General features: G+C 39.8%; 1 protein-coding gene across 2 annotated transcripts in view; it reads right to left on the bottom strand.

Annotated features, from left to right (window-relative positions):
• Positions 1–19106, bottom strand: part of RICTOR (RPTOR independent companion of MTOR complex 2) — a 90976-nt gene that overhangs the window by 45470 nt on the left and 26400 nt on the right. For both annotated transcript variants that reach the window (XM_064176449.1, XM_064176450.1), the window contains exons 4-10: positions 16885–16949; positions 10073–10204; positions 8485–8548; positions 4097–4223; positions 2884–3053; positions 2567–2634; positions 1733–1800 (exon numbers count right to left, since the gene is read on the bottom strand). In XM_064176449.1, the coding sequence (XP_064032519.1) occupies positions 1733–1800; positions 2567–2634; positions 2884–3053; positions 4097–4223; positions 8485–8548; positions 10073–10204; positions 16885–16949 (694 nt within the window). The remainder of the gene's footprint in view (positions 1–1732; positions 1801–2566; positions 2635–2883; positions 3054–4096; positions 4224–8484; positions 8549–10072; positions 10205–16884; positions 16950–19106) is intronic.

Raw genomic sequence — 19106 nt, 5'->3', positions numbered from 1 at the left:
AGGTCCATGAGGATGATCAGAGGGCTGGAACACCCCTCCTATGAGGACAGACTGAGGGAGTTGGGGCTGTTCAGTCTAGAGAGGAGAAGGCTCCCAGGTGACCTTATTGTGGCCTTTCAGTATCATAAGGGGGCCTACAAAAAAACTGGGAAAGGACTTTTTAGGATGTCAGATAGTGATAGGACGGGATGGAACAGCACAAAGCTAGAAATGGTTAGATTCAGACTGGATGTTAGAAAGTTGTTCCTCACCATGAGGGTGGTGAGACCCTGGGTTGTCCAGGGAGGTGGTAGAAGCCCCATCCCTGAAGATTTTTAAAGCCAGGCTGGATGAGGCTGTAGACAGCTTGATCCAGTGTGAGGTGTCCTGGTCCATGGCAGGGGGTTGGAACTAGACAACCCTTGCGTTCCCTTCCAACCCTGATCAATTCTATAATTACCCAGATTTTCACCCTCAAGTTACATGCAGCCTCTTCACTAAAAATGTGGATTCAAAGATAGAACCTTGCCCATTTCCCTGACCACTTTTCTTCATAATTCACAGAATCAACTGAAACTTACAGAAACCTTCTATGCAGAAAACAAACAAGTTTCTCCAAAATGCAACTCTGAATGAATAAAAACATCAAGGGCTGCACACCTTTCTGTCTTACATATCATAAATAAAACTAAACAATTATTCCTTAAAATTTCCTGCAATGTGAAAAATACAATCTACTAATGTATTTAATTTCACTAACACAACTTTAACCTTAATGACATGTGCTTTATATGAACTTGAAGTCCTCCATTTCAAAACTGCCATGTCACAAAAACAAGACATGCACATCTGGCTGTACACACGGAAATAACTCAGATATATGCAGTCATCCCTGTGTGCTAGTTTGAAGCAGGCAAGAATGTTTTGGTGAAAAGAACTAGATTATTGGCTGTGAAAAAGGAAAACAATGGTGATGTCTCCTCCTCTCAGAGTCTTGCTGAAGAAGAAATGTAAACATTAGATAACACTTTCGCCATTTTGTCTTCACTTTCTGGCTGGGCTAGGACTGAACTGCATCTCCTTAACCTCACTGCCACTAACCTTGCTTCTTAACCTCTTGGCTGAACCTCTTTTCTTCCTTAGGACTGGGGTAAGGTTGAGAGGGGCAGGGGGAAGGTGCAGGGGTGGTTGAGAGCCCCTCCTGGGGACTCAGGTTTTTGGGAGGGGAGTTGTGCTTCTGTATTATTTTTACCTTGTATATTTATGTCTATAACTGTATATACTGTAAATATCTGCTTGTATATTGTGCTAGCTGTAAATAAATAGCTTCAATCATATTCCCAGAGCCCGACTGAGTTAGCTGGGTGTTTCTTAAGGTGTGGGGGGGCAGATAACACCTAAACCACCACACCCTGCATGCCCTGTTTTCATCCCTAAGGACATGATCACACACGAGGAGAAATGACATAATATCCAGCAGCTCTGAAGAATAACTGACTATGGATAGTATGGCCAGACAATAAAACCAATCCTAAAAGCCTAAAGAAAACCTCAAAACACCCCAAAACCTTGAAGTACTAGGACGTTGGTCTCCAACATAACAAGTAATATAAAGTACAAAGAACATCTAAAAGTGAAAGTGCCAAAGCAAGTTACAAGGCAACCATCAAGGTAAAACTTATAAGGTACTATATATGGGGAGGAAGGAAGCTGCACCATTCCAATCATTCAGCTTCAAACAAACAACTCTTACCTGCCCATGAGCGAAATGCTGCCACTATTCCCATTTTACTAGCTAGGAACCGTGCTTCTCTGTCTTCCCTGTCATTAAAATAATAAATGTCACAATAAAGTTAGTCACTTTAACAGTGTTAGTTACATAGCAAGTAAAAAAATAGTTAACTGAGATGTTAAACAGAGACACAAATCCAGAGCAAAAGAAACCTTTTGCATATGCACGTGTGCATACACAATGTGTAACACACACAGATTAGAATTTTAAAGCATTGTTACTTCTGCTTTTTCAGGGGAGTTTCCAAGGAAGAAGGATATCATCACAAAGTAAACACCTATGTGGTCAGATGAATCACCCCGTGCTTCCACTGACAGTGAGTTTACAGCAGGGACCTAAAGATTTGGACCTTATTCAATTACCCAGACTTCAGCATCTAGTGTAATTTGATAATCAAAAAGAGTAACTCAAGTTGGCAGCAATCTCAGAAGGTCTCCAATCCAAACTCCTGCATAAGGAATCTGTCTATTATGAAATCACTGCCAGTGATAATAAAGTTTTTATCTAGTTGGGTTTTAGAAGTTCTCAAGAATGACAGCTTCAGAACCTCTCTGGACAGCCTGTTCTAGCACTTGATTGACCTCACAGAAAACACACTCAACCCCATTGTAAGTTGGGACCTCTCCTGTCTCAATTTCTCTGCAGCTTCTTGTCCTCCCAGCCTTCACTACCATGAAGGGCCCTGACAACACCTCCCTGGTAACACTTTTGTGGGCACTTGAAAGGCTGCTGTTTTGGGGACAGTGTCTGCATGAACACACATAGTGCTGCATAAATACAAGCACTACCACTTACTTGAGCTGTCCTTCTGCTGTGTCTGGATTGTGCCTGTAGTGAAAATCTGTGTAAGGAGCTAAAATTCGCTGAACAAAAGAGAGACATGCATTATTTTCACATGAGAACACAGTCAAAGGGGTCTTTTCCTTTCCTCAGTCCCATTCCAATCTGTCAGCTATTTTTGTTTTATAAATAAACACACCCATAGCCTAAAATGTTGTAATTTAAACATTATGCACAAACATAAGAGGATGAAAATTTATATGAAAATTAAATATTTCTATTAGTAATTCAGTATTTAATTTCTGGCATTAAACAAGTAAAACTGAACCCACCTCTAATTCTACATCTGCTCGCACATACTGTCGGGTCTTTGGATGATTAATGAGGTGCAAAACTGTGGTTATCAGAGCCTCATTTATTCGACTTAACTGACAGTCAATCACATTTTTCAAGATGGTACTTAAACCACCTCGAAGAGCCACCATTTCAGGATTCTGAAGTGCTAAATAAAGGAAAACAAATCATATTGGTCGACAACAGGAAACAAACCTTTCACAGCTGCCCATGTGACAAACTTGTCATCTCTTTAATACCTAGGTCTTTTTATTCCTGAACAATGCTGAGTCAGACATGAAGCTTTTAAGGAAATGACAATATTAATTAATTGAGATTTTGAAATAATTGATCATTAACAAAAAATGTCAGTCCAGAAATATTGTGCAACAATTTCCCAACTCATTTCCAGGCAATCTTCTATTCAGTTTCTGGATTTCCTTGTGAAAAAGGTTTTGTGCTTCACTGGACTGACACGCATAAAGGATTTGTACTAGAACACAGAACAGCAAGAGATCCTCTTTTTTTTTTTTAAATAAAAACATGTCTGAAATTATCTCTCATTGATTTTGGAAAAGCTTCTAAATCTGCATCTACATACAAGTACAGGAAGCAAGTATAAAACACTGTCCATGTAGCCTTTACATGCACACAAATACCAACTTCCAGAGGCCAGCTAAGCACATTAGCCATTGTTAAAAAGGAAACAAAAAGATGGCACTTCGTGCTATGATCTAGTTGATTGGACAGGGCTGGGTGATAGGTTGGTCTGGATGATCCTGGAGGTCTCTTCTAACCTGCTTGATTCTATGATTCTATATTTTGTAGGCCTAAGAACTCTTACACATTTGTCAGAATCTCATGCATGGAATTTCCCTGCTTCCAATCCATCACTTTTAGAAACACCAACTGCAGCAGGGAAATTAAAGGTACATCAAAAATTGCCAAGTCTTGAAGGAAGGAACAGTACTTGAATCTTCACATACTGCATGTAAGAAGATGATTTTACATTGAAGTGATTTTGCTTTACACCAAACTTATTATTAAAATTCATGAAACTGACATTAACAACATTTAGCATCTAACTCATTATTAAGAAGTACCCTTAACTACTTGAATATAAACTATTTAATATAAACCCATACAACAGAATCTTTTAGAAAAGTGATGATAATCATATCATTTTTTTTTCTTAGCTTTCAGTTAACTTACCTAGTTCACAGATAATGGCTATACATGCTCGAACCATCCTGTCTCTTTCTTGCAGACCATCATTTCCAACTGCTATCAAAGAATTAGTTATAGAACTGGGGAACAATGAAGCATTCACAGTGATCATCTGACAAAAAAGACAGAAAAAAAGTCTATGGTTTCTTGGTATTTCTCTACATGTACCAGTATTCTGTTTCCTACATAAAGTCAGACAGAACATTATTAATTCCTTTTATCTGGCAAACCCTGAAAGTATCTTTAGTTCTTTAAATTTTTCATTTGTCAATTTACTATTCCCCTTCTGCTTCAGTGTATTTTTACATTACTTTGTAGTAATAAGAAAGCTTTTAAAAAGATGACTATTACAGAGAGTTACAGTGACTTTTTTGGTACTTTTCCCCCAGTCATTTTTTTATTGACATAGAATGCTATCCAATGACATAGAGTAGATGACAAACTGTCCTAGAAGATTCATTCACACTGCAGCAGATTCCTGAGTACTTAATTCAATGGTTTCATTAGGTATGACTAAAATCTCCTGCTGTGCAGTAAGATCCTTAAGTCGCTGCAGAGCACAAAAGGACAGTCGACAGGCGCGGCTGCAGTGGTAGCTGAAAGGCAACTGCCAGTAACACCCATACATCCTCTCTTGCACAGCACCTGGTTGTTTTACCTCCACAGTGGATGATAAAATGAGGAAAGATCAACCATTATGGCAAATACACTGGAACATTTTTAGCAAGCTGATTTTAAAGACAAGTTTTTGAGAAACTTATCATACATATTGTCACCCACAAAACAGGAAGGCTTAAAACAGCGCTGTAAAGAGAAAAACAAAGTGTTTCCCCACCTGCATGTTCTTTCACTTTTAAAATTATATAAAGTAGCAAAATTAGCCACAGAAGAGGTGCAACATCCAGCCTACAAAATTCTAACTCTTTTTTTTTTTCTAGTGATATTTATATATACTTAGTGTGAGGACACAAGCAGCCTCTTACACCTATTTCGTCTCACTGTTTTCTTCTACAACACGAGAAGGAAAGATTTCTCTTAATATTCAATTCCAAACAGTGGAATACTTTTGAATTATGATTCTACTAGTAGAATAAATATAAACCTTTGCATTTGCTTTCATTCTGTTCTAGTCATTGAAATGCAATTCTAAAGACTAAGGAAAGGGGATGCAAGGCTACTTACAAGCAGCTATAATGAAATAAGTAACAAAGACTGTGAATTTGGTCTTTAAAGATTGTTGTTTAAAAGATGAGGAAAGAATGTGGTTCACAGTGTATGTCATCCTGAGTTCTACTCTGAAAATAACCTTTTATTATGCCTTTTAAATTGTAGAAAAACCAAAAATAATGGCACTTTCCAAGGCATCTTTACACCATCCTGCCCATGACTGAAAACACTGAATTAAAAAGCTGTAAGAGATGTAGAGGTGACTGCAATCAAAAGAGACAATGAGAACTAAAAACCTTAAAACCCATGAAAACACATGCCAGAAAAAAATGCAAATCAACTTAAAAAATGTTTCCAAAGTTCTTTTTCTCTTCCTAGAATACTTAAAAAAAAAAGGGCATGTTAAAGTTTTGCATTAAGTGCCTTTTATAAATGGCTGCCCAAGGAGGTGGTGGAGGCAACGTCCCTGGGGGTCTTCAAGAAAAGACTGGATGAGGCACTTAGTGCCATGGTCTAGTTGATTGGTTAGGGCTGGGTGATAGGTTGGACTGGATGATCTTGGAGGTCTCTTCCAACCTGGTTGATTCTATGATTCTATGATTCATAAAACAGGATTTATCTATTTTGCTTCTCTCACCTACAAACAGGAAAAGAACAATGTAAGAAAGGTGTTTGTATCTATGCTTTTACATAGGCATGTTTGCCATAAAGTATGAGGTTAAAGAATTGAATCTAGACATTGAAACTGAAAACGGTAATTTGTTGATGCTGGTGGAACCCAGTTCAGCTCTTTCATGGTTCAAAGTAAATTATCTCGTGCACAAATAAATCAGCTCTGACTATTTGTCACTATTCCTCTTCTTCTAGACATTTTTTTAATAAATCTTTTAGGCATCTTGGTATAAATCACCGAGTCTGAGATACAGAGTGAGATGGAGAGATGTGAAAACGGCAGGAGCAGGATAGCAAAATTATAGGAAACAGAGAATATGCCATTGAGGACATGTGCCACAGTATTCCTTTTCAGAGAGTCTCAAGTACTGACTATGCTGCTTAACTGCTGTAGCCTGGACAGAACATGAAAAAGATGTTAACTTTACTGGCAGACATGTTGGGTGGCTTTGTCTGACATTGCCTTTTAAGAAAAAAAATACATTCTAGGCAACAAAACATGTTAGGAAATGCAGTTCTCAGCATCAAAGAATTGTCAGCATCCCCAGGCCATACGTACATTCTATACATGCACATCCACACAGCATCCTTGTACAATGATAGATGAAAGAAAGCCCCAAACATTGGTGGTCAGTTGTAAGACTTTTCATTATTTCACTCAGGATTGCTGTGTCAACTCAAACTAAGGGACTTACTTCTCTTGCTTCCTCTCATTTATCTCAAGCAAGACAAAAGTCTGCACAATTAGCAAATGCTTAAAAAAGCCCAAGAATAATGAAAGTAAATTTCTGACCCACATAAAATCAATTATAAATGTGTTTCCATTCCCTCTTCTGATTTAAGTTACTCTGGCTCTATAAATAAGCCCTTACTAAAACCAGACTAACAAAGAATTTTTATAAACTGCACCTTCCTCAAATACCCATTCTCATATTGTTGTGTTTCTTTGTCTGGGTTTGGATACGGTGATGATGTTTAAGCTTTCAGGCTCTCTTTTTGATGCAAGAGTTAATCCGCCTGGTGAATGTGGGGCAGGCTGTGGATGTAGTCTACCTGGACTGCAGCAAAGCCTTGGACGCTGTCTGCCACAACAAGCTCCTGGCCAAGCTGGCAGCTCATGGCTTGGACAGATTCACTCTGTGCTGGATCAAGAACTGGCTGGATGGCAGACCCTAGAGAGTGGTGGTGAATGGTGCCACATCCAGCTGGCAGCTGGCACTAGTGGTGTTCCCCAAGGATCAGTACTGGGCCCAGTCCTGTTCAATATCTTTATTGATGATCTGGATGAGGGGATTGAGTCCAGCATCAGTAAGTTTGCAGATGACACCAAGCTAGGAGCAGGTGTTGATCTGTTGGAAGGTAGGAGAGCCCTGCAGAGGGACCTGGCCAGGCTGGATGGGTGGGCAGAGGCCAATGGGATGAGATTTAACAAGGCCAAGTGCAGAGTTCTACACTTTGGCCACAACACCCCAAGCAACGCTACAGGCTGGGGACTGAGTGGTTGGAGAGCAGCCAGGAAGGGACCCGGGGGTACTAGTGGATAGTAGGCTGAAGATAAGCCAGCAGTGTGCCCAGGTGGCCAAGAGAACCAACGGAATTCTGGCCTGTATCAGGAGCAGCGTGGCCAGTAGGATGAAGGAGGTTATTCTTCCCCTGTACTCAGCACTGGTCAGGACACACCTTGAGTACTGTGTCCAGTTCTGGGCTTCTCAGTTCAAAAGAGATGTTGAGATACTCGTACGTGTCCAGAGAAGGGCAATGAACCTGGTGAAAAGCCTGGAACACAAACCCTATGAGGAGAGGCTGAGGGAGCTGGAGTTGTTTAGCCTGGAGAAGAGGAGGCTCAGGGGTGATCTTATTACTGTCTACAACTACCTGAAGGGAGGTTGTAGCCAGGCGGGGGTTGGTCTCTTTTCCCAGACTACCAGCAACAGAACAAGGGGACACAGTCTCAAGTTGTGCTGGGGGAAGTATAGACTGGATGTTAGGAGTAAGTTCTTCACAGAGAGAGTGATTTGCATTGGAATGGGCTGCCCAGGGAGGTGGTGGAGGCACCGTCCCTGGGGGTCTTCAAGAAAAGACTGGATGAGGCACTTAGTGCCATGGTCTGGTTGACTGGATAGGGCTGGGTGCTAGGTTGGACTGGATGATCTTGGAGGTCTCTTCCAACCTGGTTGATTCTATGACTCTGTGATTCTATGACATTACATGGAACTTAATAATATGGTTCTTCTGTATTTGCCTTCATAGTTTGGTAAAATTTTCCCCAATCTTCTCCAGGAATAACCTCTATCAAAGAAAAATTAGCAGGTTCTCTAGCCTGCTCAAAATTCTTAGTGACAAAAAAAATTAACCCAAATCTCAGCACTACCATTTCATCCCTCTTTTGAATTATCAGCTGTCATTTCTTCTCACATGCTAAATTAAGGTAAGTAATTAGAGACCACATGAAAAAAATCTGCTGATGGAAAAAAAACAAGAGTCAGCACAATTGACTTGGATAGCTGATAAGACCATATGGAGTTATACTTTACCTTTCTCACTAATCGAAGTGCTTGTGTTCTTTCTACTTCATTACTCTGTTGTATGTCAATGCACCTGAAGTAAGTTAAAAAAAACATTTTGTTTATAACTGCAGTGTGCTAGTTTGAAGCAGGCTAGGATGTTTTGGTGAGAAGAACTAGGTTACAGGCTGTAAAAGGAAAACAATGGTGATGTCCACTTCGCTCACAGTCTTGCTGAGAAATATAGGAACAAGAAATAAAAACATTTGATAACACACACTGGGCATTCACTCTCGCTGGGGCTGCTGGCTGAACTGCATCTCCCTAACTTTACCCTCCTTTTTGGGCTAACCCACTTTGCTTCCTAACCCCCCTGCCCAAACCTGTATTCTTCCTTGGGACAGGGGTAAGGTAGCAAGGGGTAGGGGGAAGGTGAAGGGGCAGTTGAGAGCCCCTCCTGGGCACTCAGGTTTCTGGGAGGGCTGATGTGTTTCTGTATTACCTTTTTACCTTGTATATTTCTGTCTATAACTGTATATACTGTAAATATCTACTTGTAGATTGTGCTAGCTGTAAATATAAGCTTCATTCATATTTCTAGAGCCGTCTGAGTCTAGTCTAGGTAATTTCTAAAGTGTGGGGGGTAGGGAACACCCAAACCATCACACAGCAGTAACTTGCACCTTAACATCACAATTTAGAATTTACGCAGTTGAATAAAGAGAAGAAAAAAAAAAGTATCATGACAGGCTGTGAAAAATCAGCCTTGCAGCCTACTGCTGAAAGACTTATTGGTTAATGAGCTTTGGATTGGGTTTGCTTTCCCCCTCCCAGTTATCTTCATTAAAATTAAATCACGAAAATGTTTTCAAATATGCAAAGTCAAGGCATAACAGCTTCAATAAATATTTTCTGTGTTGGTAGCATCTGTCATCTTAAATCAGACTAAACAAAGTATTTGCAATGTTTCAAATCAATGTATTTTGAGTTCTTTTACTGGAAGAGTCCTTTTGTTTCAAGAAAACTAAACAGTACACTAAAAATGACTACACATATATTTATAAACAGAAACACGCACATCTGTATCAGTGTATTAAATCCAATAAGATTTTAGTGAAGGAAGCACTAGAAATGCTAATATTTACATGTACTCACCACATGTAACTTGTAACCTCATTGTTAGTTTGTTAGTTTGTATTCTTCTGTTGTCATGTTAAGATTACAAATTCTTGGGCACAATCTACTTTATAGTCCTGACTTTACACTAAAGGCTCCAAAGCACTATTGTTGACTGGATGGGGCTGGAGGATAGGTTGGACTGGATGATCTTCGAGGTCTTTTCCAACCTGGTTGATTCTATGATTCTATAATAGAGTCACAACAACTCCCACAAAACAACTTAAGACATAAAAATTACTGGTGTACCAACTTTCTACTAATGCCATCAACTGCACTTTAAAAGGACATTATTCATTTTGAGGAAACATGCCACTTATAAAGCTATATATAAAGAAGATAAAGGCATATGGAAATACATTTTTTACACCTTTCTCAACCATGAAAAAGCAAGTGATTCATGACCATACAATTTACAACAAGGAGGAAGACAAAAATTTACCTGGCTATCAAGTAATCCACTTTCAACTTCAGCACCTTCTGGAGAATACTGGAATCTCGAATGAGATAGCGGAGGGCTCGCAATCCTGCTGCACGCACCTCTTTTGCTTCATTTAGTAAAGCTAACCTCAGACTACAACGAGGAAAATAAGATGGACCAACAATTATTTAGCATCAAGAAAGACTTCATCTGAATTGCAGATACCACATCCTCATTTGAAATAAAAAGGTCTGATTTTATAAGAAAAAATACTCTGCTTTACTGTTCTGTCTTGGAGACATTCACCTGTACAGCCCAGAAAGAACGTTCTCACCCTGACAGTAGATGTTTACAGTATTGATCTGAAATACCAAATTTATCTAAAATAACCAATCTCTTTTTATCATTAAGAACAACTTGTACATCCATAAAGACAAAGATGTGAATAGTACTTGGCATTTGACAGGACAGCTGAATCCAATACTATCCCAAGAAAACCAGCAGAGGAGGGAATGCTCTTTACCAGTTAGACAGCTCATAAGCAAGAGTCCTCAAAAGAGTGTCTTGACACCTCAAATCTGCACCTTAAGGAATTACATGCTCCACTCACTAAAGATGTTATAGCACCACATTACATTTACGTGGAAGATGAGTCACAACTTGAGTAGCCTCACAGAGCACAGATTTCTGCAGATTTCATTTTAACATATCATCAAAATTTGCTTGCTTGATTTTTTTTCCAGACAGATCTTTTCTTACTCTAGGACCTTAATGCATGGTAAACAGCTACTCCAAGGACAAAAAACTTTTCAATCATTCCGGACAATAATCAGCTTACATAAAAATAACCCTAAAAGAAGCCTACTTCCAGCTGATACTGAGATGAAGTATACAATCTGCAATACTGTGTGCAACAAGTAGAGAATTACTTTAGAAAGGTTGTCTCTGCTGTAATAGCAAATACGATTCTCCCCATGAAAAGTGTATCACTAACTGTATTTATTTACTTTAAGCTGAGCTAGAAGCAAGGAAGAAACAGATTCTTGCTACTATGAGGTTAAGAAAATTTCTTTCTCCAAAATGATGTGATGTTATGGCCATTGATTAATTACTAACTAAAGAAGCACCTGAGAACTGCCATGTAGGAATTAGGATTTCTCCCTACAAAAATGCTGCAAGCCCTTTAGAATCATAGAATCATAGAATCAATCAGGTTGGAAGAGACCTCCAAGATCATCCAGTTCAACCTAGCACCCAGCCCTAGCCAGTCAACTAGACCATGGCACTAAATGCTTCTACAGATACATTAGCAACAGGATGACTAAGTCGAATCTCAGTCTTGGATGCATGGAGAAACAAAGTGACCAGGGAGGAGAAAAAGGCTCAATACTTTCTCTGTCTCAGTTTTAAGTATAAAGACTAGTTGTTCACTGCATACTGTCCCTGAGCTGGAAGATGGGGATGGGGAGCAGAACAAAGCCCCCATGATCCAAGAGGAGATGGTTAGTGACCTGCTGCATGACTTACAGATGTATAAGTCTATGAGGCTGGATGGCATATGCTCAAGAGTACTGAGGCAGCTGGCAGAACTGCTCATCCACCCACTTTTCATCATTTACCAGCAACCCTGGCTAGCTGAGGAGGTCACACCTGACTGGAGGTTGGCAAATGTGACACTCATCTACAGGAAGGTCTGAAAGGAAGATCCAGGGAACTACAGACCTGTCAGTCTGACCTTGATGCCAGAGAAGGTCATGAGTCAGATCACCTTGAGTGTTAAAATGCAGTATGCATAGGGCAGCCAGGTCATCAGGCCTAGTTAGTCAACATGGGTTCATGAAGGGCAAGTCTTGATTGATGAACCTGATGTGATTCTACAACGGGGAGACCCGCTTACTGGATGCAGGAAAGACTCCAGATGTTGTTTATCTGGACTTTAATAAGGCCTTTGATACTGTTGTATAGGGTTAACACTCCACGGGGGGCGTAACCCTGAACCTGACCCTAGGGGTCTTGGTCCCTCCCCAGGGGTGGGCCACGTTCCAGGTGATGGTTAGCCCACTCCCCCCACTTCCTGTGCTATAAAAGAGAGGGGCTTCCTGCTTCTGGGTCTTTGCTCTCTCTATCACCTTGCTCCCCTTCTTAGGAGCATTGGTCGGGATTTGAACCTGAGTCTCCTGCATGGCAGGTGAGAATTCTACCACTGAGGCAAGCTCCTCAGGAAGTGGGGGGAGTGGGCTAACCATCACCTGGAGTGTGGCCCACCCCTGGGGAGGGGCCAAGACCCCTAGGGTCAGGTTCAGGGTTACACCCCCCGTGGAGTGTTAACCCTATACTTTGTCTCCCAGAGCATCCTCCTCAAGAAACAGGCTGCTCATAGCTTAGGTGGGTGGACATCCATCTTTGTAAAAAGCTGGCTGGATGGCTGAGGCCAAAGAGTGGTAGTGAATGGAGTTAAATTTAGTTAGCAGCTAGTCACAAGTGGTGTTCCCTAAGGCTCAGTTTAGAGGCCGGTTCTTTTCAGTATCTTTATCAATGATCTGGACAAGGGGATTAAGTGCACACTCACTAAGTTTGCAGGCAACACTAAACTGGGTGAGAGTGTTCATCTGCTCAAAGGTAGCAAGGCTCTAAAAAGCAATCCAGACAGGCTGGATTGATGGGGAAAGTCAATTGTATGAGGTTTAACAATGCTATGTGCCAGGTCCTACACTTGGGTCACAACAACCCAAGTTACGCTTGGGGCAGAGTGACTGGAAAGCTGCCCAGGAAAGGACCTGTCAGCGCTGACTGACAGCCCACTTACCATGAGCCAACAGTGTGCTCAGGTGGCCAGAGACCAATGCCATCCTAACCTGTACCAGGAATAACATGGCCATCAGGAGTAGGGGAGTGATCCTGTCCCTGTACTCAGCACTGGTGAGGCCACACCTTGTGTACTGTGTTCAGTTTTGGGCCCTTGACTACAAGGACATTTTGTTGCTGGAGCATGTCCAGAGAAGGGCAGAGAAGCTGGCGAAGAGTCTGAAGAACAAGTCTTAAGAGCAACAGTTGTTGGAACGGGGACTGTTTAGTCTGGAGAAACAGAGGCTGAGGGGAGTCCTTACTGGTCTCTAAAACTACTTGAAAAGTGGTCATAATAAGGTGGGTATTTGCCTCTTCTCCCTACTGTCAAATGATAGTACAAGAGGAAACAGCTTCAAGTTGTGCCAGGGGAGATTTAGCTTGGATATCAGGAATGAATTCTTTGTTGAAAGCATGGTCAAGCATTGGAGCATGCTGCCTGGGGAGATGAAGGCATCACTGTTCCAAGTGATATTCAAAGTATGTGCTGACATAGCACTTCAGGACAGTTTAATGGCTACAGTGGCATTAAGTTGATGGTTGGGCTCGATGACCTTAGAGGTCTTTTCCAACTGAAAAAATTCTGAGACTTCATTTAAAAAAAAAAAAGTTTTAATGGAGGAGAAGAAAGAGATTCTTTACTATGATGGCCCAACACTGGAACAGGTTGCCCAGAACAGTTGTTGGCATCTAATCCATGAAAGTGTTTAAGACCAAGCTGGAAGAGCCTTTGAGCAAGCTGGTCTAGTAGGTGTCCCTTTCCATGGCAACACAACTTTCAACCAAACCATTCTGTCACTCTATAAAAGAGAATTATTTCCAAAGGCATTCAAAAGAATCAGACAAATAACTCTTCAGCTGTGCTGAGCAGATTACAGGCATTCTTCAGGTTGAGTCATGCTTTGTTTCTAGTTTTGCAGCTTTGGAGAAATGGAAGTCTGAGAGATGAGCACACAGGACTCAGTTATACTCAATGGTATCATTCTAGTTGGACTTTCACCTTACAGTTTCCAATAGGTATGGATGTGCCAGTTTAAGACACTTCAGCAAAGATTCCTTTATTCATGTAAATGATGTTTCTGCTACCCATGACATTTCTCATTAGGAGAGCAAAGTACTGAAACTGTGTGGTCAGTAGGATGAGGGAGGTTATGCTTCCCCTATACTCAACACTGGTCATGCCACACCTTGAGCGCTGTGTCCAGTTCTGGGCCCCTCAGTTCGAAAGAGATGTGGAGATAGTGGTACGTGTCCAGAGAAGGGCAATGAACCTGGTGAAAAGCCTGGAACACAAACCCTATGAGGAGAGGCTGAGGGAGCTGCAGGTTGTTTAGCCTGGAGAAGAGGAGGCTCAGAGGGGACCTTATTTCTGTTTATGACTACCTGAAGTGAGGTTGTAGCCAGCTGGGGGGTGGTCTCTTCTCCTAGACAACCAGCAACAGAACAAGGGGACACAGTCTCAAGTTGTGCTGGGGGAGGTATAGGTTGGATGCTAGGAAGAAGTTCTTCACAGAGAGAGTGATTAGCATTGGAATGGACTGCCCAGAGAGGTGGTGGAGTCACTGTCCTTGGAGGCCTTGAAGAAAAGCCTGGATGGGGCACTTAGTGCCATGGTCTAGTTGGTTGGACAGGACTGGGTGCTAGGTTGGACTGGATGATCTTGGAGGTCTCTTCCAACTTGGCTGATTCTATGATTCTAAGGAGAACACTATTGTGAGATTCAACACACAAAAGCAGAAGGTACCCAAATGGATGTGCACTGTCTTGAAATAGTGAGAAAACATATAGCTAGATAAAAAGATACAGATCTAAAGGTCATAAAAATCCATAAAGGTCCAGTGAAAGCAATGTTATATATAAGGCTGAACAAAAAAATATCTCCAAATAAAAAAATATCTAACAAAAAAACCCCCTCACTAGTCAATGACTACACTGAAAAGAAAAGAGAGAAACCTGACCTTACAAAGACAATGAAGAAACACTATAGCAGGCAAAAAAAAAAAAAAAAAGTAGGAAAATCTATGAAAAGACAGAATAAAGCAAAAAAAAAAAGACAGAGGCGTGACAGAAATAAGCATTTTCTTCATACTAAGACTTAGCTTTAGAGATCTGCATGAAGATTTCTATCTTAATGTTTTCTTCATTATACAAAATGAGTTAGACAAAGAAGTGAAAATGGTGAAAGAACAGGAGGAACTCTATCAGTAAGTATTGTCAGCAACACACTAAGCTTCACACCTGTTTGAGGAGAATATTAATAAAATGAATTATCTGCATATACTGCTAGCACTGTATTATTAACAGTAGTAGCAGTAATGTAGAAAGAAGTGACAGAGGCCTATATAGAAAGGCATCCTGAAGACTCTTCATTAGTTTAAACCAAAATTATCTCAAAATAAAATTAGCCATCCACGTGAAGCACCCAGTAATGTTTACACAAACTATATTCTACCACTCCAGTCTGTAACGAGGGGCATAATGAGATTAGATAGTGAGGAAAAGCAGCTTCACAATCATGTTCTGAAGAGAGCACAGGTAAATGGAAGATTTTTATCCTGATAATTTTTGTAATCATTTTAACTCAGGTTCATTAATCTCCTTCTATAAATGGTGCTTAGTATATAATTCTTACTTATGAAGGCACAGAAATTCAGATAACAATGGTGTATTTTAATACCACTATGAGATTTTAAGAGAACTTAGTAAGTAAGTATCTGGATGTGTAGTTCAGATATTAAGGAAAATTCATGGAAGATTGTGAGGTGTGACTTAATGCATATCAAGACAAAGACTTATAAACTGCTATGACATAATTCTAAATAGCTATCAGATGAAGACAACTGTTTTGATACACTTCACACACCCCTGTGGCAGAAACTGTCCAATTTTTTCTTTTAGTTTCCCAGAGAAATCTGTATTTCACGAAAAAAATCCATCATCTAAACATTTCCCAGAACCACCAATCAGCATGATTAAACTGTGGGTATTTGAATGGTGTTCTTGAGTTGGAGAAACACCACTATTGCAGAATAACCTCTCTATACATTAAAAAAATGCTTCTCATGTATGCACAGAGGGATGATTAGATTGACAGAAACAACAACACTAACCAAGGTCATGTGTTTACTTCTTTAGAAGCCATTTTCAGAGTTTTTCTGCATAGGGGGCTATATTTCCTCATTAATATCAATAATAGTGTTTGCACTACTGGATCTTTCCACAAGCACTAGTTTTAAGACATTTTACAGTATTTAACAGAGAACTCTGAAGTTACACTCTTATGGTAAAGTCCTATAATTACATGAATCAGAAGATACACTCATTACAGTTTATAGCAAAATACACATTCACAAAAAATACACTTTTACAATTTTTTTTCTTCTATTTTAGTTTTTTATTTCTGGCAAGGCAGTAAGTTCTATTTCAGAAATCAACTTACAGGATTTCCACAAGGAATCATGTTTCAAATCATCCACTGAAAGTGACTAGCTTTTTAAAGCCTGCTTTCCCTAAAAGCCAGCTAGCTAAATTGAAAGACTGCAAAACCATACATTAAATACTAAATCTTGTTTCTGCAACCAATGCTGAGCCCCAACATCAATTCACCCATGTCTGTGTACTAACACAGAAGATCTAGAAATAATGTATAGTTGCTTTTTGACTGACAGAAATAGCAACAAAATAGACAAAAAGTCCACTTGAAAGTACACATAGAGGCTGCTACAGTAGCAGAGAAAGCACTCTTCCAAAGACGTGCACACCAAATTAATATTAAATGTTTATCTTTAAATCTTGATTCTAAATCAAGAGTATGCTCCATTAAGTTCTGTGGGTGCACAGTTTTACTGAAAGTGCTTTCTCGAAGCACAAAACTATTCAGAGGTATTCTTACATCTGAGAAATAGCTGAAAACTACAAATAAAGTTTATTTAATAGATCTAAAACAATTAAAGTACCCAAATATTATTCTAGTGCTCCTTATTACTTACCATATTATGATACTGTCATACGTAAAACCTAGCTTTTCCTCAGCATGGCCAGTATTACAAAGAAGCTGAAAATAAAAGAAAACAACTGTTATTGATGACTCTTTGAAAGTTACTCTTAAAACAGTAGATTTTCAGCAATGCTTTCAGAGAAATCTGAGTAATTTAATTCATGGCAAGGGAAAGTGTCCCATCTTCCGACTTCCCTGACAATTTCTGCTGTCAGTATTCTGTTCATAAACACACCAGACAAATCTGTGGCCTCTCATACTAGAAAGGCCACATGCATACTGTTCAGTTTTTCAATTACAGGTAGCTGTTTGCCAACTCGTAACCAAAGATATGAAAAAGACTGACATCAAACCACATCGGCATTCAAAAGAAGGGCTTGGGTGACAGGTTCGAAGCACAGACTGACACTGATGGTCCACTGCCATGTTTTGCCAGAGCAGCACAGGCACATGAAAAAAAGGCAGATCAGAAAGTGCTGCCCATTTTAAGTGTCTCACAACTGATATTAGGTATGGCCTGCCATCAATTTGGTCTTGGCAATGTTAGGTTAACAGTGGATTTGATCTTGGAGGTCTTTTCCAACCTCAATGATTATACAATTCCACAGACCATGTACCGCTGAAAAAATCAGTGCAAAGGTTTAATTTATGCACACAAAGACACCTATAACGTGTTGCAAGTTCTGAGCACTTCAAAAACACCTACCATTTTGAACCCAAGGCTGGAGATTTTTAAATGCAGTTTTTACACCCAAGCCCAGTCTCAAAAGCAGTAATCTAGCACATCTAGCCAATGCTTTTAGCCTTTTGAGGAAATGAGAAGTCTCTCTTTCACAAGAGTGACAAACGAACTCCTAGTGATAAAATTTACTACACCCATCTAAAACTACAAAAATCTTTATTATCAAATCCAGATTACTAAGTATTTTTCCAAGAACGTCCAAAAACTCGAGGGACTAATACTGATTGCAACAGCTTTGCACTTTGTCCTCTCTTTTTGAAGCCAGAATGCTATTAACAGTTTCTTCTTAGTGAGGGAGTCAGGAAGTTCATGCTAACTAGTGAAGATTCCTGGCACTGAAGTATTTAGACACATCAAACTCTGTGCCATATTCATTGTATGCATTTACTGCCGACAATAAGAAATTTATAACAAACTAAAACCAGAATATTGCACAGAAACTGATTTTAACTAAACCCATTTTATTAGCACGATAGTTTAAATTCAAACAATACTTATATTTATGCTCAACAAGTTTTTCCAAGAATCGCAGTACATGTAAAGAAATTATTTTTCATATTGTGGGAAAAATGCATAATGATAAAGCTGAAATCCAAAGTTGTTAACAAGACATTATTAAGCTGGCCTGGATCAGCTCCATATTTGGATTCAAATAATCTAAATTTAACCAAAATATTTTGGATTTTGCACTTTCCTTAACAACGTCTGTAACCACAGACAATTATAAAACATAAGGGAAGTTATTATGTAACCTCTTTTCACCTCACCTTCCAAATTTAAATGATAATAAAACAAGACAATTGGTGCATTAACTGGTTATGAGAGTACGTCACTTCCTAGCATTAATCTATATTTATGCCATGTTGTTGAACTGCCTAAGGCCACCAATGCTGCTTTAGCATTTCTATTGACATCTTGTGAACTGTAAAAATTGGCTGGCAGAGTGTAAGCAAAACTGTGAGAAGATAGTGAGTAATAACAGTTTATTGTTCAGTTGCAGACAAGTCCATCGATAGCTGCTTAGGCTAATCATTTATACTTTTAAACCTCTTCCCATCATTTCATTCCACATGCCAATGAGAAACCCTAATTTAACATTTAAAATTACCTAGTTCTTTATTTCCAACTAGAAAAAAAATCACCAGAGAATTATTTTTTTCCCCTATGTCAGAACTATAAATGTGTAAGGGAAGAATTAGTGTGTTTCCGAAGCAAGCCTCCTATCATTGCACTTACCATCAATTTGTATCTTGTGTGGTCCCAGGATGAAACTAAAGCAAATGCCGTGTTCCAAGAACCCACCTATCTTGGGCAAGTGCTACAGTGTTTGGTTTACTGGACCAACTCTAGTTGTAAGTATCTGCTCTTAACGATTGTGTGTAATGTGACTGTTGTGCATTTTGGCCACAACAACCCCATGCAGCACTACAGGCTGGGGACAGAGTGGCTGGAGAGCAGCCAGGTAGAGAGGA

This window comes from Pogoniulus pusillus, chromosome Z (genome assembly GCF_015220805.1).
Source record: "Pogoniulus pusillus isolate bPogPus1 chromosome Z, bPogPus1.pri, whole genome shotgun sequence".
Classification (NCBI taxonomy): domain Eukaryota; kingdom Metazoa; phylum Chordata; class Aves; order Piciformes; family Lybiidae; genus Pogoniulus; species Pogoniulus pusillus.
The sequence above is the reverse complement of the archived record's forward strand: the minus strand, read 5'-3'. Positions and strand labels throughout refer to the sequence as shown.